At 40.9% G+C, this 23,664-nt stretch overlaps 1 protein-coding gene across 2 annotated transcripts in view; it reads left to right on the top strand.

Annotated features, from left to right (window-relative positions):
- RGS6 (regulator of G protein signaling 6) overlaps positions 1-23,664 on the top strand; it is a 505,053-nt gene that overhangs the window by 397,851 nt on the left and 83,538 nt on the right. For both annotated transcript variants that reach the window (XM_084632586.1, XM_084632587.1), the window contains exons 7-12: positions 2,054-2,118; positions 6,071-6,147; positions 9,560-9,641; positions 10,621-10,695; positions 12,124-12,222; positions 13,871-13,932. In XM_084632586.1, the coding sequence (XP_084488712.1) occupies positions 2,054-2,118; positions 6,071-6,147; positions 9,560-9,641; positions 10,621-10,695; positions 12,124-12,222; positions 13,871-13,932 (460 nt within the window). The remainder of the gene's footprint in view (positions 1-2,053; positions 2,119-6,070; positions 6,148-9,559; positions 9,642-10,620; positions 10,696-12,123; positions 12,223-13,870; positions 13,933-23,664) is intronic.

The following is a 23,664-nucleotide window of genomic DNA, read 5'->3' on the forward strand; positions in this document are numbered from 1 at the left end:
GGTAAACGGGAAGCCCGTAACCATGTGTAGGGCTCATTTGCAATCCCCACATACAGTAATAGTTATTAACATCTTTCTATGTTTGCCTAAGTGTAGGGAATATCTGTGAAAAGCCATGGTAAGAATCACAATAATGTTAATTAGTTACAAAGGCTTTGCTAAATATTTTTATGGTAACCACTGTGTATAATGTATGTGCATGGTTACACTGAAAATACTTTCTGTACATATCATAGTAACAATCTGGAAACAGAAGATTTTTTTCTGTAATATTAAGTAAAAAATTGGATGTAGATGTCAGATTATTGTACTGCAATGCATTGTGTGTAATAGTGCCCCTCAAAGAAGGGCCTTCTATGACCTGCCCCAAGGCTGAAAACATGCTGCAGATGCATTAGCTTTGAGCCCCTTTGGGCTCATTTTCACATATCCAATATCAGCATTTGTTTATCAGTTAGGGCTGTCCATGTGGATTGTTCAGAATCCTGAATAAAGCCCAAACTGGCAGTTTTCAGCTAAACCCAAATAAAACTGAAGCCTTAGTAGCTGTGTATACATTTTTTTACCTACATTTTTGATGCTTCAAAGACATTTATGGGGCTGAAACTGGCCTTCTGATGATAGTTCAGTCCCTGGAATGTGGAAATACACTGAGATGACTAGATCTGGATTTATTTTGACCCTATAAATGGCTTCCAGATGAAACAACTGTGAAATATATAAATACCAAGAATAGCAATACTCGAATTAATCCGGTCTTGTCACAGTGCCTCTAATGCAATATCTGAATCTCCTCTGTAGAGCTACTTGAAAATATTATGTGAATTTTAACAGAAAATAGGGTTTTTAATCAAATGAAGTTTTCTTTTGTGCAAAGTGTCTATTTGTGTCAAAATTTTCATTTTGTCAGAAAATCAGAAATCCATGTTTTTCTAGTGAAAATTTTTATTAAAAAAAGTAATTTCCCTCAGACAAACCCCTATTTTCTGACCAGCTCTGCTTCTATAGGCTGTGGAACAGATTGTATCCAGCCCTGAAAGAGATTAGGAGAGGGTGTAAGATCTGGACTTTTACCACATTCAGATCCAGGTTCACATTTCAAAGACCCCAAAGATTGGAGACGTGGGCCCATGTTATGTAGTTTGGATTTTAATCTGAACTTGACCCAGCTCCTGTGTAGGGTGGGATTCTATGTTCTGTTTTCAGCCCATAATAGAGGTGAGGGGCCAGTTGCAAAGTCCTGATGCTAACTGCCTCAAAATGCAGGATGGTACAGAATACACTGGGCCCATATCAACCCCCAGTATATACACTCACAGCAATTGCTATGGTAACTAGTTGTGGTGTTGGACAAAACAATGATTTTAAATGGGAATAAGCAGATGGAACTGATGAATCTTAAAAGCAATTAATCAGATCCAAAGAGGCACTCAGCTCCCCTCAGGATTTGGCTCAAATTGCTATTTTCATATCAATAATCTGAATACTTTTTCAATAAAAAAGGGAAAAGAAATGCAGATGATATACAGGGCCACTCCCAAGCACAGTCCTCTCACTCCCTGTGCTCTAGATAGGAGAAGGATGCTCAAAAAAGGGGTGAGGAGGCAACAGGGTAATGGCTCTTGCCCCTTCCACACCAGCTGTGGAGCATGGCCAATGCACTGATGAGAGCATCTTTCACCAGCCCCAGTAGCCATTATGCCTTTCTGAGACTTGACTCCCCCTTGGACACCACCCCATACCCAGAGCTTTGTTGATAAAGCCATAATATAGCCCATAAGATGCAAGCAGAGCTGTGTCTAAATAAAATGGCTTTTTTCATGCTTATTAATTGAGATGTCTCCAGATCTTTAAAGGTTGTATCGTCCCATGAGTCTTGAGACCCCTACTGTGCACAGGAAATGCTAGCTAGGTATCTAGCGCTGTCATTCCTTAGGTCAGGTTTAACTATGTGAATGAACAATACATGCACAACAATGTTTTTGGTTGTTTTTTTTCCATCCTGTAGTAAGTGCCTTTTTCTGAATTGTTTTTGTTATGGCTTTCCCCTTAGCCATCTATCTTTGCAAGCGGACCATGCAGAACAAAGCTAGGCTGGAGCTGGCGGATTATGAAGCCGTAGGTATACTGATGTTACAGTTCATGGGGAGGGAGCAATGCGTTTTTCGAAAACTGAATCTTTCTTTAGCAGGGAGCTCTCTATCTTATTGTCTTATTATTATTTTAGTTTATTTTTTATTTATTTTCAAAAGATTCTATTGGTTAATCCTTGAGAGAATATCAAACTCATAAATGAGGATGTCCATGATACACATTTTAGTGTCTCACCTTTAAGTATCCACAGCATACTCCTTCAGAGATCTGGGGCAAGTTGCACAAAAGCTTACACTGGGGCTGCTTTTCTGGGTAGTGTTTGTCTTTATAGGAGCCAGTGGGGTGATAAATGTTTAGATATATTACAAGGTTAACATTCTTGGACAATTACATTGCCGCTGAGGCATATCACATATTTGTAGACTCTCAAAGGAATGATTTACAAAAAAGATTAATTTGAGCTACATTTTCCAAATTCCATATACAGGCATTAGCTACGTTTAGTAAAGAGGCCTTGTCAGGCTAACAAGTAAGCATATGAAAATGCCCTCAACCTATGTTACAAGACATTCGCTTTTTGCATTACTCAGAATGTAGGCAATGAAAGCATTCTAGCCAACTGCATTTTTGGTTATTATCAGGCTCTAGTCAATCTAATTTTCAGGTTCTGCTTTACTAGCTCAACAGAGTAGTGGTTAAGTTTCAAATACTTCAGTGGAATGTTGTTTGAAAAACTGTTAGAAATGTTTTTTAAATTTATGAAAACATTTGTATTGGTCTTAGGTTTTGTTTTAAAACAAACAAACAAAACTGATTTCCCCCTCTCACCTTGTTGTTATAAAATCTAAATTTGGGAGCAAATGTGACCTCGCTGTAACCTGTTTAATATATCTAATTCATAGACCAGCCTGTCCCCATCATGCCACAGATGTGCCCTGTACTGACTAGAGATAAAGCAAGAAAGAACCCTTTATTGATTGCTTTTGCACACAAGGGACTATGTATGCTCCATTGGATCCTTCCACGCAAGTCTTGTTGATGACAATAGGAATGGTATATAAATACACTGAGGACAAAATATGGCCTTCAGTGACTGCTGCTGCTGAATCCACCTATGGACTGCATTTCCATGTACAGTAGGAAATAACAGTAGACAGAATTGTCTAGCCGCAGTATACTGAGTTAAATTCTGCTCTAACACTAATCTAAATCTCCCACCTCCCATTGGGCCAGAGAGAGAGTCAGCATAACTCCATAGCCTAGCAGGTAATACAAGGTCCTGGGAGACCCAGGCTCCAGTCCCTGCTCCAGTGTCTATGTATGTATGTTATAAAACACGGAAAAAATTCAACAGGAGAGACTGAAAAAGGCCCATCCCAGAGAACCTTATAGCCAAATGGTTAAGGCAGTCTCTTAGGAGGTGGAAGACCTGAGTTCAAGTCCCTGTTCCCAGTCGACAAAGCTGAGATTTCAACCCAGGTCTCTTGTACAAAGGATGAGTGCTTTATCCATTGGGCTCTTGGATATAAAGCTACCACCTGTTCCTCCTGTGTTTTATACAGAGCCTGATCCAAGAGAGGTAGGTGGTGAGGATCCCACTGACACTTGAGCACTGAGCAGCTCAGTGGCATCAGAACTTAGGAAGATTTGCACATAGCCGCCAGAAGAAATAAAGGACTTGTCTACATGGGAAGTTGTGTGTAATAAGCTAGAGTGTGACTTTAACGTGCACTAGCTATTCTGCATGAACTCCCCATACGGGCACCCTTACTTTGCACTAACAGTGCCTTTGTGCAGTGTAGCTTATCCATTTTTAAGTTACTAAGCTAAACCTCACAAAGGAACTTGTAATGTGAAATAAGAGTGTTCCCATGGAGAGTTAGTGCAGAATAGCTAGTGCACGTTAAAGTCACACCCTAACTTACTTCCTACTAACTTCCTAGTCCTCCGGCCCTAGGGGACTTTACTAGCAGAAACATAGGCAGCTAGGGAATGTAGGTCCCTTCATGGGTAGGCAGCAACTGAGCAGTGATTTTGAGGATCTAAATTTTGGACTTAGGCACCTAAAGTGGCAGTTAGGAGCCTAAATTCCTTTGTGGATTTCAGCCACAGACTCCATCCTTGAAATGCATGTAGTACTCCCAGTAACACTACCCTGGAACATTAGACAAGGTGTGGAATATTAAAATCCACATGCACTGTATATCCTTTTGCTGATGCACTGCTTCTGCATATCTCCAGTTTCATTATTTAAAAAAATGATAATCACGCAGTCACCTGACTAACTAAATTCTATAAGGATCCGTCATAAAGAAACAAAAGGGCTGTTCAGCACCAGCAGCACCACCCACTCTGGCACTCATGCCATGAAGCTACAGTACTAAGTACTGTTGCATATGAGTGTCTATTGAGAATAGTAATGCTCCGATGGCAAACAATTAGCTCTTGCTTTTCTGTCACTTTCTCATTTCTCACATGATTGGAGATCTGAATTGCAAACTTGCCCTCTTAATAAGAAACAGGAAGATAAGGGCATCAACTCTTCCTATCGCCATTACACCAAATAAAATCAAGGGAGTGGTAGTGGTGTAAAACTGGTGCAAGTGAGAGGAGAATCAGGTTCATTGAACTGGGGAGGAATCCTCTGCATAGCTATTTTTATAAACTTTTTTGGAGGGTGTGTGCTCAGTGAAGGATTCTTCCATTTTCTCTCCTCATATAAATCCTCCTTAAACCAACCTCACCCCTCAATCTGCAGGAGATGCTTTTTTCTGGTCATGGGCTCTGCATGCAGATTCATAGGATCCCTGTGTTTCTACTGGTAAACCATAGTATGGCCTGGAAGATTAAGTTCAGGTGCCCTTATGTTTTTTTCCCCTTGTTGGCCAAATATAAGCCTGATTCTTCTCTGAGTTACACCAGATTTACCTGGTGTCACTCTATTAATATCAGTGGAGTTACTCCTGATTTACACCAATATACAGTGGGCCTAGTTAAGTTTTCTTTTGCCTCTCTACCAGCTACTGCTGATTTCCTGAACCCATAATTCAGGAGAGCGTCCCAATTCAGGACCGCACTTAAGCATGTACTTAATTTAAGGCATATGATTAAGTCACATAGAATTCAATGCAACTTAAGCACATGCTCAAATGGTTTCCTGAATGTGTATGAATTTAGATTTATGTACGTATGGACTTCTGGGGTAAATGGGTAAAATTCTATGGCTTATACAGGAAGTCAGACTAGATTATCTAACGGTCCCTTCTGGCCTTGGAGTCTGTGAATTTATGAACCAACATGTATGTGTTTAAGTGCTTTCCTGAATTGGAGCTATTGTGATAATGGGCTAAAGGTTATCTGGATCCAAACGTGACCAGCTTGGGCCTATCTCTAGTTATTTCCATTGTCCTGACAAATAACTAGTTTCCTTTTATGAACTGTCCTGACAATACCCAGACTTCAGTCCTCTGCACTGTGGAATGCTTTCAGGGTTAACAATCCATTGAACAACTGAGGGATGGTTATCCTTTATGAAACAAGGAAGGCCGGAAAATACCCTCCCTCCTCCTCCACCCAGCCACCCCATAAAAGCAAAGTGTGCAGGCAGCAGGCAGCTGCTATCAGAATGGGAAGTTGTCGGTTCCAAAAACTTTCACAGTATTGTATTGTAGAAAGTACACTGAGGAATACGTGGAAACAAGTCCAACGCTGTTTTATTAGTAGAGCTCTGGCAGTCTGTTTCACACCCTGATACAACTCTTGCTTTGGTCCGTCCTGTTCCTGCTATGTGGTGGCTTGTAAGGGGGACACACACCACACATTCATATCATACTTTGCCTACAGAGACAATTTACCAATATTAATTTTAGTGTTTTGAGCTTTCCAGGTTAAAAAAACTGATGCAATAATTTAGTTCTTAAACTGCAGTTATAATTAGTGTGATTTAATTGTTCTCTTTATTTGTTTCTCCTATCAGGAAAACTTAGCAAGACTGCAGAGGGCTTTTGCAAGGAAGTGGGAATTCATCTTTATGCAAGCAGAGGCCCAAGTGAAGTAAGGATTCCCAGTTCAGTGAACTGGAAGAGTCTTTAGAGCTTTGTTGGGGAAGGGATTGGATTAAGAGAATGTTTCCCAGTTAAAGTCTTTGCCCAAATAACTCGAGACTTATTGGTAAATTCTAATCCCTGTCACACTGGAAACAGCACAGGACTAATTCACAAGATCACATACCCTGAGGAAAAAATGCCAAGATAAAGATGGGTCTAATTGTCTGTGTGCAGGTCTGGAAGCCAGGAACTCCTGAGCTTCTTGCTCTTGTTCAAGTCTCTTACCATTTGTGCCTCAATTTCCCACTCAGCATAAGTGGGAAGAATAATACCTTCCATGCAGGTGTATGGGTTAATGTTTGTAAAGTACTTTGAAGATAAAAAGTGCTGCCATTTCTGCAGTAGCTGTACAGTCCTGCTGCACACAGTATATTTGTTTTGCAAATATCCCCAATTATTTTTCCCACTGAATACACCAAATCCCGGAAAACTCAGTTCTATTGTGTCCATACTAACTGACCTCCTTTTGCTACCAAATCATTGTGGACTATTATGTAATACTATTATGTAATATGAGTAAGGCTTACTCATATTTTACAACGAGTAGTTTTTTTTCACCCTCCTCCTGTCATTCCACCCAGAACTGGGAATCTACTGTTTGCCTCCTCTTTACCCATGATCACAAAGTGCAGTCTCTTAGTAGTATATGCAACATGACATTGCTACTGCCACAATAGGTGCATGGTTCTGGGTTTGTGAAATTAGGGTGCTTAGAAGTCTGCATGTCCATGTTGCAGAAGGAGTTGTCACATATGAAAACTACAAGGAAGATGAAGGTGACATATTAGTGTTACAGAATACAGATATTTGTATTCTTGGGAAACACCAAAAAAGCAGAGGGAATTTGCACTTTCAGAATCAAACAGCAAAACAAATGTTACAAAATGAAAAGAGATTGCTACTTCTTATTATGTATATGTATATATGCATGTGTGTGTATCTATATTTGTAGTACTTTGTTGATTAACACTGTAATTACATTGTAATTATGGACCATTTAAGAACATGGTAATTATCCTTAAAATAACATGGTAATTAAGGGATTATTTCAGTTCAGAATATTAGAATTCTGATGAGATGAGAAAATTGGAAGTTACAATAATAATTAGTCTTTGAGATGCTTAAAGGTTCACTGCCAAGATAAAAATCATAATCAAACAAAACTATGTACTTCTGACACTAGTAGCATAGATTATTACAACTGGAAGGATTTTAAGTCTTATTTTCTTTTCACTATCAATGCTGTTTGTTTACTTTTTCTCCATTTCATTCACTTGGAGCAGTAAAACTCAACTGGTCACTATCACTTCCTGTCACTAGTTGGCTTCATTTCTTGGTTTTCAGGCACTATTCCAGTGCTGTTTGGGCTTAGGTTTCCAGCACAACAGAGTAAGATTTAAACTGAAAAACTACAAGCATCTGGAAACGTTATTTTTCATATCCAGTTTTGTACTCCCCACCCCCATCTTGCATATAGAATTCCATTGGTGTATTTACCTGTAGGCTGGACATGCCAAAGCCCTGGGCAGCATTAAATGAGCAGTAATATTCAATGTGGACTTCAATGAGAACTGTGGTCGCTTCATGTTTTGAAAATCAGGCCACCTGCTTAGTGGGTTTAGTTGCAATGCTTGAAAATCATGGTCTCAATGCAATTAATTACACTGTATTTTCATAATCAATATTTCTAATTTTTTAAAAATTGTAATCAATGGCACATTCTTGGAGATTGTATATATATATAAAGCCCAGATCCTGGATTGTGTTGCAACCATTTTATGCTTTACTACTAGAACAAAGCAGCCCTAAAGTCGGTGTAACCAGCCACAGGAGGATTACCCACTAAGGGCATGGGAACCTTCCAGTGGTGTAAAGCTGTCATAACATCTCCTATTCAATCCCGTACACCTTTGTCTGGCATAAGGGGCTAGGCTAGAAGAAAGTGGGCTGTATCTGAGGGCTTGTCTTCACTATGGGGGTAAGTCGACCTAAGTTACACTATTCCAGCTACGTGAATAACACAGCTGGAATCAATGTAGCTTAGGTTGACTTACCCTGCTATCTCTATTGTGCTGCATTGATGGGAGATGCTCTCTCATTGACTTACCTTACTCTTCTCAGGGAGCTGGAGTATTAGAGTCGACTGGAGAGTGCTCTGCTGTCAATTTAGCGAGTCTTCACTAGACATGATAAGTTGACACCCGCTGCATCGATTGCAGCAGCATTGATCTCCCCGGTCGTGAAGACAAGCCCTGAGTCTCTTATCCTCAGCTGCCATGCCCTAGGCCCATTGACAGCCACCTGAAGGCTGCTCTAACTTTATGCTAGCTGACCCAGAACTGGGGGAGCACAAAGCCTTTGCATGCTGCCCTCCCAGGTTGCACTATGTGCTCCTCATCTGCAGCCAAGGATCTGGGTCATTGTCTCAGCCTCATGCTGCTATGTTCCAAGAGGTGATGTTATAATTCCATTTATAGGTCAGGCTGGGGATCAACAACTGATCGCAACCTCTCCAACAAGGGGTGATGGTGATAAAGACAAATAACTAATAACCCCCACAGTGGTGGATTTTCTCCCACCTACTACTTTAAATTATCATTTAAAAATAGTGTCAATAAAGATGCTGAATTGAGAGCTTTAGAAACAGACACCCTCTGTAAGGAACAAAACAGGTACAGCATATGTAGTGCCAGTGTAGGCTTCCACCACACTCCTCCATCAACATGCTTCAGACATGTTCTGAAGGGACCACATTATGTTTAAGCGGGATTGTTCATTCTCCTTGTCCCATTCAGTCTCTGACTTGTCTTCTGAAATTCTTTAAAAGGGTATCTGTGCCAGTTTTGATGGTGTTACTGGTATTTATGATGTCGGGAATCTGTCCATGAAGAATTTGCAGTTGTTCTTAGTATGTCCCACGTGGAACAATTTTGTGAAGTCATGTGTTTTTCTGACTTGTTGGATCCTGATACAGGACAGCCATTAAGTTAATGCATAACTGTTAAGTAAACTGACTTCAGGGGGACTCCTCACATATTTAAAGTTAAGCACCAGTTTAAGTGCTGCGCTCGACTGGGACTGGGAAATCTGGTGTCAGAAAGGCTATTCGCTGCCAGGTGCAGAGCAGATGTTAGCAAAAAAGTTCTCTCATTGAAAACAAAAGATCCCTTTCGTCAGGCTGGTGGAATGACCCTGCAAATCACTTGGCATCTGGAATCTGACTTTTCTGTATGGAAATATGTGTCACTAGAACAGGAGTACTGGATACTGCTGTCAGTTGGGTCCAAAAATCCAGGGGAAAATTGGGAGCAAGTCAGAAAAGTAAAGTCGTGGATTGTTTCATTTCTTTATTTTCCCAGAATTGACAGAAAAAAAGATAAAACTGAAAGGAAAATTTTGGACAGCCAAGAAAGAGCATTTTGGGATGTGCACAGGCCAGTGGTAAGTCTCTTTTTAAATTACGCTACTTCCAAACTTAGCAATGTGGATATGCTGCATGGAGAGGTTAGCTTTAAAACTGCTGAACGGATTTTCTTCATATTTCAATTGTCCATAGGAGATCTTCAGAACAAGCCAAGTTTGAGAACAAAATTGTTTCAAAAGGTTTAGATTTGTGCATGCACAACATTTCTGATTTTAACATAAAATAGAAGTGTAAAGGTTTTTTTTTTTTTCATAAGTAGAATTCAAAAGCAGTTAAACCAGTTTTGTTCAAGTTTTCTAGAAAAACTCAGCTCTGAGCTGAGACCAGGTAATTTCAGCCTGAAAGGAGTTTGCGTGCTGAAATTGTGTGCTGAAGTTATGAGCAAATAAATTGGATGCTGAGATTCAACTTAACATAGACTCATAGATCTTAAGGTCAGAAGGGACCATTATGATCATCTAGTCTGACCTCCTGCACAATGCAGGCCACCAAATCTCACCCACCCACTCCTGCGAAAAACCTCTCACCTATGTCTGAGCTATTGAAGTCCTCAAATCATGGTTTAAAGACTTTAAGGTGCAGAGAATCCTCCAGCAAGTGACCCGTACCCCATGCTACAGAGGAAGGCGAAAAACCCCCAGGGCCTCTTCCAATCTGCCCTGGAGGAAAATTCCTTCCTGACCCCAAATATGGCAATCATGATTCAAAAACTGCACATTTGGGTATGATATGAAGTGATGTAAAAGAAAAAAAAATTAAAAAATCACAAGTACATAAGTACAAACAACTACAGAACCAAATGATTAACGAATATGATTTGTAGTACACACCTTAAAGAAAGCATTTTGAAAAAGATCCTATTGTGCATTTTTGTAACAATATTTGTGCTGCAAGCAAAGGATGAAAACTCTGTGTTTTATTATTGCTTTCCAGTGGGAGGAGGTGGTATGTACATTGTTAACATCAATGGTAATATTATGAATGTCCCTTTCTTAGCCAGGCTGCGTGAACACAACAGAAATGGACATCAGAAAGTGTCGCCGTATGAAAAACCCACAGAAGGTTAAAAAGGTCAGGGTGTTGTTTTTTTTCAGAACAGTAACAACTATGTTTTACACCAACAATATGTTGCTTCTTTCAAATGAGAATTTCAAAGTAATTTACAAATATTAATTAAGCCTCCACATTTGTAAGTAAGTTTATTATGTTCATTTTACAAATGGACAGGTACCAGTCCAAGTCTTGGCAGAGCTGAGAACAGCACTAGGGAGTTCTGACTCCCAGACCCCTGCTGTAGTCACTAGACAGCACTCTTTTCGAATTAAGACCTGATTATTTTTTTCTTTTGCCTGGGATAGTCATCGTTGTCATTTAGTGACCACAGAGCTCCCATTTTAACAAATATAGACAAACATAAATGAACTGTTGCATATCAGCATGATGGTCCCAAACATGTCAATATGCTGGCTATTAAATGTCATCATAACCTTTCAATGTTTCATACAAATATCAAATAAAGAAAAAAAATAATTAATTGAACAAAAAGATGCCTGCTATTGCCTTCAATACCTGACAAATAAATGCACTACCGGTGATTTGATGGTGTTTTACTGTTTTGTTGTTGCTGTTGTTTTTTAAGGTTTGTGGAAAACTTGGCTCATTGACACCATATTAACCCTTTTTTTCAGTGTATCAAAGCCTCAGGGTTAAAAGTTATTACTGTAAGTTCTCTTAAAGTTGTTTAGTATCATATTTAAGAGACACTTGAGTTAGAATATGATTTCCACCCCCCCAATCTCAGTTACTGATCCTATAAACATAAACACACCTGCATAACTTCATGCACATGGCAGTCTCCCTGAAGCCTGTATACCCCCAAAAATGCATGACAAGCAAAGTAACACTTCTCAAATATAAATGTCTCCATTCATTGTGGAAATGCAATAGACTTGTAGAGTAGAGCAAAAAACAGTTATTTTATATCTAGATAAGAGTGCTTCAGGCATAAGAAATAGTGGGTTTGACTGACTGAAAATGCGGTAATTTATAATAAGCAAGCAGATATTGAGAAATTTTGAAGTAAGTGTCAAGATTTGTTAATCAAAAGATACATATTAGCAGAGCTGAAGCCTTCATCAAAAATATGAGTTTCATAAAATGTAGAAGTTTCACTTTTGCAACTAACATACTAAAGTAGGGAATCAGAAGAAAAACTCTCTCATGTACCTCTGATTATCAGGCAGAGATTTGCATTTGTTCTCAGTTGGGCTCGTCAGAGAGAAATCACAATTTTCAATTAACACAGCTACAGCTATTTGCCACTCAGGTATTTGTATATACATGCTCATTTATGAACTTTGTTCCAGATTTAAGAGTTATTGATCTCTGAAAAGGTAACAGTAGACAGTTGCTGGCTCATTACTTGACTGTTTTCATGCACAGATTTTCCTTAGGTATGTAACAATAATACTCTGTAATTTCTCGTGTTATTTGTTTCAGTCAGTATATGGGGTTACAGAAGATTCTCAGTCCCAAAGCCCTGTACATATGCCCTCCCAACCCATACGAAAAACTACAAAAGAGGACTTCCGAAAACGAGTAAGTAGACTGCCTTAGAACAACTCCTCCAAGAACTGAGTACTTTATTTTCAAAAAGATGTTTATATTTTTATTGAAATATCAATAAAGCCAGAAACATGCTTATGTTTCCTGGTGCAAAACAACAGAAATGTAAGGTGATGTTGGCATGCTTTGAACAAAGTAGCATATATCAAAAGCTAAATATGAAAGGGGACATGCGGGTACATTGAGATGAATGCTACATGTCATATTCTCTTTTCAAATTAACAGAGTGGCTCTCAAGTCCAAAATTCCACTCACCTTACCTGCCTACAGACAGCATTTCCCAAAAAATGTTACAAATTTGTGTGGCAGGTTTATTTTAAGTAATTATAACTTTTAAATATGTTCCAGTCATCCAATCAGGGAGCAAATGCAATGCCTTGTGCCTTTTGTGACCAGTCCCACGCCATGAATAGCAAATAGGCAGCACAAACAGTTTGTGAGCAACCCACAGTCTGAAAATTATTTGCCAAAATATTTGGCAAATACTTTCAAAGAATGAATGCATTCAACAAAAAATCAGGACAGGTTTGCAAGGAACCCCCAGCCAAAAACTCAACCAAATTTATAAAGAATTCTATGTGGGTTATACTGTGTCTAGCCATAGTTTTGCCTCTCCTTCAGGTCACCAAGGATACTCAAAAAGTGGGTGGTATTGATAAGGCAGGAAGACGTATCCAAAGCAGCTGGAGGTTCTGCTCATTCAGTACTGCTTCCACAGGCAGAGCTTCCAGGGAACTTCCAGTAGGAATAAAAGCTGTTTTCTGTAGTAGAGCCCCCCAGGGGAAGACAGGCACCATACCACCAATGTGTAGCAAGAGTTGAATATTAAGGGGTAATGCAGTTATGATCAGAATCCCTCCAGGGCACAGCCAACCCTACGAATGCAGGCAGGGAGGGGCAACTTACATGTCCCTGTTCCAGCACAAGTAAATCTGTCCCACTGTTGTGTTCTCTGACACCTGTGAGAGAACCCATGGTTACTCCTTGCAAACTGATAAGTCACTTGAAATGCAAAGCCAAGACTGTATTGTGACACAATCAGTGGATGCTTTAGAAAGGAGCGCCGGAACCTGTCTAAAACGGTGGGGTGGGGGGCACTGATGTCACAACTATGGCCCTACCCCCTCTGCTCCTCCTCTTCCCCTGGGTTCCCGTTCCCTGCTCCCCCTCTTCCCTCAAGGCCCTGCCCTCTGGCCAGGATGCCTGAGAACAGCCCCCTGGGGCATGTCACCCAGGGCAGGTGGTGGGTCCAGGGCTCCCTACAGTGGCCTGGGCTCTCTGGATGCCTCTTACCACTGCCCTGCTCCAGCTCACGGAGGAAAGAGGAGGAGCAAGGGGCTGGGCCCTGTGGCAAGGCAGGGATAAGGCCACCTCAGCTCCCCTACCGGGAAGAGGCTGGCCTCGCAAGCAGGAGCTGCCCTTTGTGGCTGGGGAGCTGATCACCTTATCAGCTCCCCCACTGTGAAGCGCAACCTCAGCCACCACCTCTCTGCGCCTGCCCGACTATGCTCATGTTAAAAAGGGGAGGGGGCATTGCGCCCCTGGCCTCTCCGGTTCTAGCACCCGTGGTTCTAGATCTGCTCGGTTGTTAATCTCTTTTAATCGTCATCTCTTTCCCCAGATAACCTTTCTGAATGTGCAGATAGACAGACACTGTTTAAAAATGTCCAAAGTAGCTGAAAGGTGAGTTTCTTGATTTACATTATTATAATACTCTTTTGTTGATATAGTATTTCTATTCATCATCTCAGATGATCAACTTTGACATTTTTCCATAAAGTTATGGTGCAAGGCTGTGTACAAAGGATGATAGCAGTTCCATTTCAGTTACAAAATTTCCCAGTTCATTTTGTATGAAAAATAATTTTTTACTGCTCTTTACTCCTGTTAGCCAGAGCAGCTCTGGGAGAATGAGCTGGATTCTCTTCTGAATCATGCATCATCTATAAAATTGCCAATGCAATTTCAATTGCAGGGCCAGATTCTGCCCACACTTACAGCTTTTCAACCTCACTGAAGGCACTAGGGTTGCACCTGTGCAAGCCAGGGCATTCTTTTAAGACAGTGGTTCTCAACCAGGGATCCATGTTCCCCTGGGGGTACACAGAGGTCTTCCCAGGGATACATCAACTCATCTAGATATTTGCCTCGTTTTACAACAGGCTACATTAAAAGCACTAATGAAGCCAGTACAAACTAAAATTTCATACCAACAATGACTTTTTTATACAGCTCTATATACTATACACTGAAATGTAAGTAAAATATTTATATTCCAGTCAATTAATTTTATTATTATAGGGTAAAAATGAGACCGTACGCAATTTGTCAGTAATAGCGTGCTGTGACCCTTTTGTATTTTTATATCTGATTTTGTAAGCAAGTAGTTTTTAAGTGAGGTGAAACTTGGGGGTACGCAAGACAAATCAGACTCCTGAAAGGGGTACACTAGTTTGGAAAGGTTGAGAGGCACTGTTTTAAGGCATTAGGGTCACACAGATGCAAATGACGGCACAATTTATCCTGTGGAATCTTTATTGCTGGTGATGAAGCATGAGCCAGAAAAGAACCATCCCAGTGAGTCTGCAGGGCTGGCAGTTAGAAAACAACAGCTTAGTTACTTGTAAACTGAGAAAATTTGCAATGGAATTTTTGATACAAATAGGGATCCCCATAATCCTATGTAGAGTTGTTTTGCAGAGCAGAACTGTACTGTTATCTAAAGCAATGGAACAATTATTATATTTTTTGCAGTACCAGGTGAAGGCTGGTCCTTTATAAGAAAATAATTAAATAATTGAGAAACATTGGGAATTTGCCATGTTTAAAACAAATTAAAAAGACATTACCTTGCAAAGTGCTGTGCTTCACAGAATCAGCTCCTGCCTTCAACATATTTATACAGAATTAGGCAAATTAAGAAGGCACATGCTTAAAAGTAAGTTCCCTATTGGGTCATCAAAACTAACCATTTAAATGGAAATGTAACTAATTAAAAAGAAAACGTTCAAATGTTTCATAGGACCTTGCATAAATGTAATGATATTTTGCTGTACTGAAAATGATCACATCCATATTTATGCTCTAGGCTTTTTGAATCCATTCTTCCCCTTGGCAGTTAGTAGCTGAATTTTGTGCTTTATAGTAAAGGTCATTTTGCATAGATTTCACCCGTAAGGATGTTGATATCATGAGGTAGTAACAATCTCCAGACAGGTAATTTGTAGACAAACAAATTTATCTTTTTTTATAATTTTGCAAGAATTGTATTAATTGTGAACAATAAAATCAGCAGACCTCATTAATTTATTAACACTGAGTATACATGTTCCTCAAGTAGAGCTGAACTGTCGTTATTAATAGTAGTATTTATTGATGCCAAAATTTTCAAAAGTAAATAGTTATTTCAACTGGAGCTAGACAGGAAATAGTTTCCTGTCCAATGAGAATTTTAGAGATTTCAAGACATTTTCCCATCCCAAATTGGGACAAGTCAAAATCTCAAACTTGTTTACAAACGGATAATCTGGAAAAAAAATTCAGATCAGGTCAATCGAAATGTTTTGTTTCAATCATTTCAAAACATTCTGTTTTTATTTCAATAATTAAAAAACCAGGAACAAAAACCTTTAACTAAACTAAACTAATTTAACTAAAATTTCAAAATAAAAAGTTTTTTCAAACCAAAAAAAGAAACTTTTGTTTCAAAAATGTTCTTGACCTATTAATTTGGCGTATGCAATCCAGTTAAGCCAAGACAGAGTGTTCTTATCAACAATGTTCAAGGCATGAAGACCTCCAGGAAGAAAAGGTCATTGTTCTTGTCCTGAAGTGTACAGTCTAAGGCCTATCCTGCTCCCACAGAAGTCAAAAGGTGTTGTACTATTTACCATAGGTAACTGTAAGACATAAGGAAAACAGATACAGTAAAACCTCAGAGTTACAAACATCTCAGGAATGGAGACTGTAACTCTGAAATGTGCATAACTCTGAACAAAACATTATGGTGGTTCTTTCAAAAGTTTACAACTGAACATTGACTTAATACAGCTTTGAAGCTTTACTATGCAGAAGAAAAATGCTGCTTTCCCTTTTTTTTTTATAGTAGTTTACGTTTAACACAGCACTGTGCTGTATTTGCTATTTTTTTTTTTATTTAATCTCTGCTGCTTCCTGATTGCATATTTCCGGTTCCAAAGGAGTTGTGTTGTTGACCGGTTAGTTTGTAACTCTGGTGTTCAGAACTCTGAGGTTCTACTGTAGCAGACATTGGAAGGCAGGGGGAAGGATAAGAGTTGCAGCAATAAACCCAGGAGGTTACTTCAGTAGGTTTATTATAAGGTTACATGTTTCTTTTACAGTCAAATCTTGAGATTTGTTCTGGCGTTTAGAGGCATAGTGAACGGGGCCAGGAAGAGAATCCCAGACGTGGGGAGGTACACTGAATGAGGTGCAAAGACCAGAGCAGGAGAAGATAATAAATGGGGTGATTAGTTACGTGGCTGGACAGAGGAGAGGGTAGATGAGAAGGAATGAGCTGATGTGAACAATTATCTGAAACAACAAATGTAAAATGCTGAACACACAAGGACCAGTTCTGTTGAGTAAGAAGGTGCCATTCTTACAGTCACTGTCAGAGTAAGTCCACACTTTAAGAGATTAATTCAGCTGACAGTGTGGCAGTTTAGCATGCTACAGCACAACAGAGACTTCCTTCCTGTGCTCTCCATTAGACAGCCAAGTAATGACAGCAGCACCCTATGCAACACCAACTGGCATGTTTTCAGTTCAGTATAAAGGCATTTCAGGACAGTCATGAGAGAACTCCGAGGTGAACTCTGAGGGGGTGGGATGGGATGGGATGGGGGCAAGGGAAACAAGTTGCAGTGTTAGCAAGACATAATACAGTCCAGCCACTCAACCTGCGTGTGCCTTGTGCTCTAACTCCCACAGGAGGTTGATACCTGAAATTCCCACCTCGCAGAGTCCTAGAACCTGAGCTCCAGCCCGAGCCCAAATGTCTACATCACAATTAAACAGCCCCTCAGTCCGAGCCAGCCGGAACGGACCAGTCACAGGTGTCTAACTGCGGTGTAGACATACCCTGAATCTCCTGAACAGCTGTGTTTCTCATCTGCAGCTAAATCACGAAATGAGCTGATCACTGGTGGCTCAATCCTGCATGATGCTGAGCACTCCTGCAAGATGTTGAGCACCCTCAACTCTAATTGAAGTCAGTGGAAATTAAGGCCAATCAGCACCATCCAGGATCAGCGCCTGCTGAGCAGCAGGAATTTCCTTTGACGTCACTGCTATTACTAACACCTAGCTCTTCCCTGCTTCTTTGCATCAGGTCTCAAAGTGCTTTACAAAGGAGGTCAGTATCAATATCGCTATTGACAGATGGGGAAATTGGGGCTCTGGAAGGTGAAGCGAGCTGCCCAAGGTCACCCAGCAGGCCAGTGGCAGAGTCAGGAATAGTATCCATGTCTCCCGAGTACAGTGCTCTAGCCACTGGGCTGCACTGCCTCCCAATATATGTTACAGATGATCAGAACCACTAAGAAGTTGGTGCCTGATGTATAAACAGAATCCGTATCAGGTGCTGGATAGAGTGAGGCACTTTCCTGCTTTTACTGTCCTGCAAATTTTTTTGAGCTTTTGACAAATTTTCCTATCCCAAATCGGGACTGTGACAGGGTTCACTCACTGCTCTGGCGCCTCCTGCCAGCTGTCATGGGAATTAGGTCTGCTCACCAAGGCGCCCTCCTTTGGTGGTGCCCCACCACCGTCATTTTTCTTCCAGAACTCACATCACTCCCATTCTCTTCAGTGACACTGCCCTCTGGCTGTGCCACACTCTGTATTCCCTCTTTCTGCAGGACCTGCACTCTGTCCAGCTACTCTCTCAGTGGCAACTGCAGTTCATTGTCCCAGGGCTGCTTCCCACACAGTTCCAGAACCCTCTTCTGCCCTTACCTCAGTCTGCAGGTCCTAACAGCCAGCCAGGAGCTCTCTCTAGCTCCCCTGGCCCGTACTTGCAGCGGTGCTCTGTCTCAGGTGCTGGCGCTCCTTCTTGCTGCTAGGAGACTGGTCTTCTCCCCTCAAGCTCCAGGCAGCTACTGAACTCTGCTCTGCCCCACAGCCCTTCTTATATGAGTGTGCCAGCCTACAGACCAGTCAGCCTCACCTCAGTCCCAGGAAAAATCATGGAGCAGGTCCTCAAGGAATCCATTTTGAAGCACATGGAGGAGAGGAAGGTGATCAGGAACAGTCCACATGGATTCACCAAGCACAGGTCATGCCTGACCAACCTCATAGCCTTCTGTGATGAGATAACTGGCTCTATGGATATGGGGAAAGCAGTGGATGTGATGTACCTTGACTGTAGCAACACTTTTGATATGGTCTCCCACAGTATTCTTGCCAGCAAGTTAAAGAAATATGGATTGGATGAATGGACTATAAAGTGGATAGAAAGCTGGCTAGTTCAATGGCTTGATGTCTAGTTGGCAGCCGGTATCAAGTGGAGTGCCCCAGGGGTTGGTCTTGGGGCTAGTTTTGTTCAACATCTTCATTAATGATCTGGACGATGGGATGGATTGCACCCTCAGCAATTTTGTGGAAGACACTAAGCTGAGGGGACAGGTAAACATGCTGGAGGGTAGTGATAGGGTCCAGAGACAAATTGGATGATTGGGCCAAAAGAAATCTGATGAGGTTCAGTAAGGACAAGTGCAGAGTCCTGCACTTAAGATGGAAGAATCCCATGCACTGCTACAGGCTGGGGACTGACTGGCTAAGCAGCAGTTCTGCAGAAAAGGAGCTGGGGGTTACAATGGATGAGATGCTGGATATGAGTCAACAGTGTGCCCTTTTTGCCAAGGAGGCTAATGGTACATTGGGCTGCATTAGTAGGAGCATTGCCAGCAGATTGAGGGAGGTGATTATTCCCCTCTGTTCGGTACTGGTGAGGCCACATCTGAAGTATTGTATCCAGCTTTGGGGCCCCCACTACAGAAAGGATGTGGACAAATTGGAGAGAATCCAGTGGAGGGCAACAAACATGATTAGGGGTCTGGGGGTCATGACTTATGAGGAGAGGCTGAGGGAACTGGGCTTATTTAGTCTGCAAAAGAGAAGAGTGAGGGAGGATTTGATAGCAGTCTTCAACTACCTCTAGAGGGCTTCCAAAGAGGATGGAGCTAGGTTGTTCAAAGTGGTGGCAGATGACAGAACAAGGAGCAATGGTGTCAAGTTGCAGTGGGGGAGGTCCAGGTTGGCTATTAGGAAAAAACTATTTCATTAGGAGGATGGTGAAGCACTAGAATGGTTTACCTAGGGAGGTGGTGGAATCTCCATTCTTAGAGGTTTTTAAGGCCCAGCTTGACAAAGCCCTGGCTGGGATGATTTAGTTGGGGTTAGTCCTACTTTGAGCATGGGGTTGGGCTAGATGACCTCCTAGATGACCTTTCTTTTTTTTTTTTTTTGACAGGGTTATTTGCCTACTGGATGGGAAAAGAAGTAGATGTGATATCTTGATTTTAGTACTGCTTTAGACATAGTCCCATGTGACATTCTCATACATAAATTAGTGAAATTTGGTCTAGAAGAAACTACTATAAAATGGATGCAAACTGGTTGAAAAGCCATACTTATCCCATTATCAGTAGCCCATTATCAATGGCTCACTGTCAAACTGGGAGACTATATCTAGTGGGGACCTTCAGTGGTCTCTCCTGAGTCTGGTACTAGTCATTCTTTTCATTAATGACTTGAATAATGGGGTGGAGTGTATGCTTACAAAATTTTCAGATGACACCAAACTGTAAGGGGTTGCAAGCACTTTGGAGGACAGGATTTGAATTCAGAATAACCTTGGCATATTGGTGAATTGGTCTGAAACCACTAAGAGGATATTCAATCAAGACAAGTGCAAAGTACTATACGTAGGAAGGAAAAATAAAGTGCACAAATAAAAAAATTGGGAATAAGTGGCTAGGCATTGGAACTGGGTAAAGGATCTGGGGGTGGAATGGTACCCAGGGTTGTGAGATACCTTGCTGCGACCTAACCCAAGTGTGAGGAAATCTCTATGCCTGCTGTGAATCAGCACAAGCACTGCCTTCCAGGCCTCCGCTAGCCTCACTTTCTCCATGCGGGTTAGTGATAGGCATACTAATACCTGAGTCCTCCAAGCATCCCCTGTAGCATCCCTCCCTTTACCCACTGAACACTCAAAGAACTGCCAGACTTGCTGTTCCCAAAGGAACAGTGGACCACAGCTTATTAGTTACCCTTAGAGCACAGCTCTGCTAAACACATGGCACTTAGATATACTTACAATGAAAACAAGAATAAGCTTTCTCAGAGAACAGAGATTCAAATGATTGCTAGTGAGTAAATCATAACACACTTTCTAGAGACTAAATTTAACTAACAGGTTGTCCTTCTGTCTAAAGAAGCTTATCTTATCCAAGGTTCTCTCCAGTGATTTCAACCAAGCCTGGCTGAAAGATCCTTTTTTATGACATGAACTCACTGTCCATTTACTTCCTCAGTGAAGGATATCAAAGTATCGTCTTTCCCTTGCTAAATATACCAGTCACACCTTTGATGCGTATCTCAAGATAGTCTCCCTACCCCCTTTGCCCCCACACTGTTTACCTCTTCCTGATAGTTTCCTTCTGAAGTCCTCGGCAGCTCTTCGTTAGCATTTGACTTAGAATACTAATTGTTGCCCAATGTGAACCAGACAATATTCCGTTTACACGTAAACATAAACAGATATACGGATAAACAACACTTGACTGGAGAAAAACCTGCTTTTCACCTTTCCTGATGACCAACCCCACAGTTGCATCCCTTAAGAACATAATTTTCAGTATATAGTACATAACTCTTACGTAGTATCAGTACCTACGTTTCATAATTATATTGATGACCAGAATGACACAGGCTTTTATTACAGACCCCAAATGACCCTCTTTGGTCAACTAGAATGTAAATGCCAGACCCAGGGGATTCCTATAATCCTTGTGCCCCCATTATGCCCTCTGCCACTTGGCAGCAAAAGGTCCCTTGGCCATAGAGGGTAATAGTGGGATCATAAATTGAATCTGAATGAATAATGTCAAACAGTTGCAAAAATGGCAAATATCATTCTGGGGTGTATTAACAGGAGTGTTGTATGTAAGACACAGGAGGTAATTGTTCTGCTCTATTCAACAATAGTGAAGCTTCCACTGAAGTACTGTGTTCAGTTTTGGGCACCACACTTCAAGAAAGACGTTGACAAAATGGAGAGCGTTTGGAGGGTAGCAGCAAAGGTGATAAAAGGGTTAGAAAACCCTGACCTTTGTGGGAAGGTTAAAGAAAGTGTGTGTTCAGTCTTGAGAAAATAAGACTGAAGTGGGGGATGTGATAAGTTTTCAAATATATTAAGGGCTGCTATAAAGAAGACAGTAATCAATTGTTCTCCATGTCCCCTGATGGTAGGACAAGAAGTAACTGACTTAATCTGCAACAAGGGGGATGTAGGTTAGAAGTTAGGAAAAACTCTCTAACTGTAAGGATAGCTAAATACTGGAATAGGTTACCAAGAGAAGTTATGGAATCTCCATCATTGGAGGTTTTTAAGAACAGATTAGACAAATACCTGTCAGAGGTGGTCTAGGCGTACATGATCCTACGTCAGTTCAGACAGAATGACTAGATGACCTCTCTAGGATCCTTCTGGCCCTAGGTTTCCATGATTCTATGGTGATCCAGCCACCACAGCAATTCCTGAGGGAACAAACATTGCTCTGTTGCTGTATGTGCCAGAAATACTCAGTGAAAAGAGTTCTCTTTCCTTCCCCCACATTCTTTTTCTTCACTTGACCCACACACCACTGCTGTGTTTGGATTTGGGTACCTTGAGTGAAGTTACTGTTAACCTCACAAATTGCACCCACTCCTTTCCACAATGTTTGAGCTTTTCTTGTTCGCATTCTGACATTGCATGAATGTGTACTGATACAGCACCATCATGTAGTGCCACTCCATTGTAATGACTCCTGAAGTAAATCTGGGCCTCTTCAAATGAATGGCAAGCTTATTTCCTGCGACCTGGAACAGAACCATGGAGGAGTATCCTGTGACTTTCAAGATGGGTGTCAACCATACCAAGGGTGTTGTAAATCCCCTGCATGAATAGTACCCCTGTGAATATGCGTGTAAGAAATGCCTAACACCGTTCTTGCACACCTCAGTGAAGCATAACCTCTACATCTTCTGTCAGAATTATATTACATCATTTCAAAGGCCAAAAGCCCTAGTTTACATTTCTTTCCCTTAGGATTGCCTGTGCCTATAACTTCATTTAGACAAGCAATGATCCAGTTGCTGCTGATAGGCTGAATCAGCAAAAGGCACTTAGTCCATGTTGTTTTATTTAATTTTGACTTATTTTTTGCTACTATTTGTGACGCTTGCAACGCATTCTCATTATTTTATTAGGAGCCATTTAACTTTCACAGCAGAGTGCACCTGATTGATTTTTTGACCTCCTCTCGCATTTCCATCTCCGGGATTGCTGTTGCTCTCTGAAATTGGATACCGTTCCCTCCTCCAACTCCTAACCCTCAACAATCGTGAAATGTAATTAATGAAATGAGATAAGACATCATGGGACTGGATGCCCTGAGGGTCTATTGGAACCTACTACATTTACAAAAGTGTGTGATTTTAATGCCTTCTGACAACAGTTAGGACCAGAAAAGAGGAGGGGTGGTGAGTAGGGTAGGTCAGAGCAACTTTCTGGTTTTTGTGACACAAATAAAAAAATTAAAAATTGTCCATGACTATTCAGTGTCTGTGTTTAAACAAATTTCCTTTAGCTATGTTCATCTTCGTGTTGTGGATTCCCGCCCCGCCCCCATTGCAAATATTTGATTGATCTAGTTCTACTCACAAACATGTTCCCACAAGAGGAATTCCCAAGTTGTTTCTGAAAGTATTTGTGGAAACCACTTTTTAAATCTGCACCCTCAGATATTTACCTGGCAAGTGCTTTCACACTTATTCAATCAAGGAATAGAAACTATAATATGTGCCATATCTAACCAGTCACAAGTAAGCAACATGGCATATATATCAAATATTTGCAATAAAAACAAAATACTCAACAAAATATTAATCACATCATTTCAGGTAATACTTGAGGGAATTGCAATCTGCTGGTGGATATTCTGTGAGAAGAAAAAGGAACATAATTAGCTGAATAACTTATTGTGAATTATTTACTTAGCTCTAGTATAAGCACAGCTCAAAAACTTCCCTGCTCAAAAGCACAGCATGATGCTGAGCTCCTTGCAAATTAATTTATGGAGCTTTACCAACATGTACACCATTTTTTAAATTTTTTGAAACTTA

Source organism: Lepidochelys olivacea (assembly GCF_965140295.1).
Source record: "Lepidochelys olivacea isolate rLepOli2 genome assembly, chromosome: 6".
Lineage (NCBI taxonomy): Eukaryota > Metazoa > Chordata > Testudines > Cheloniidae > Lepidochelys > Lepidochelys olivacea.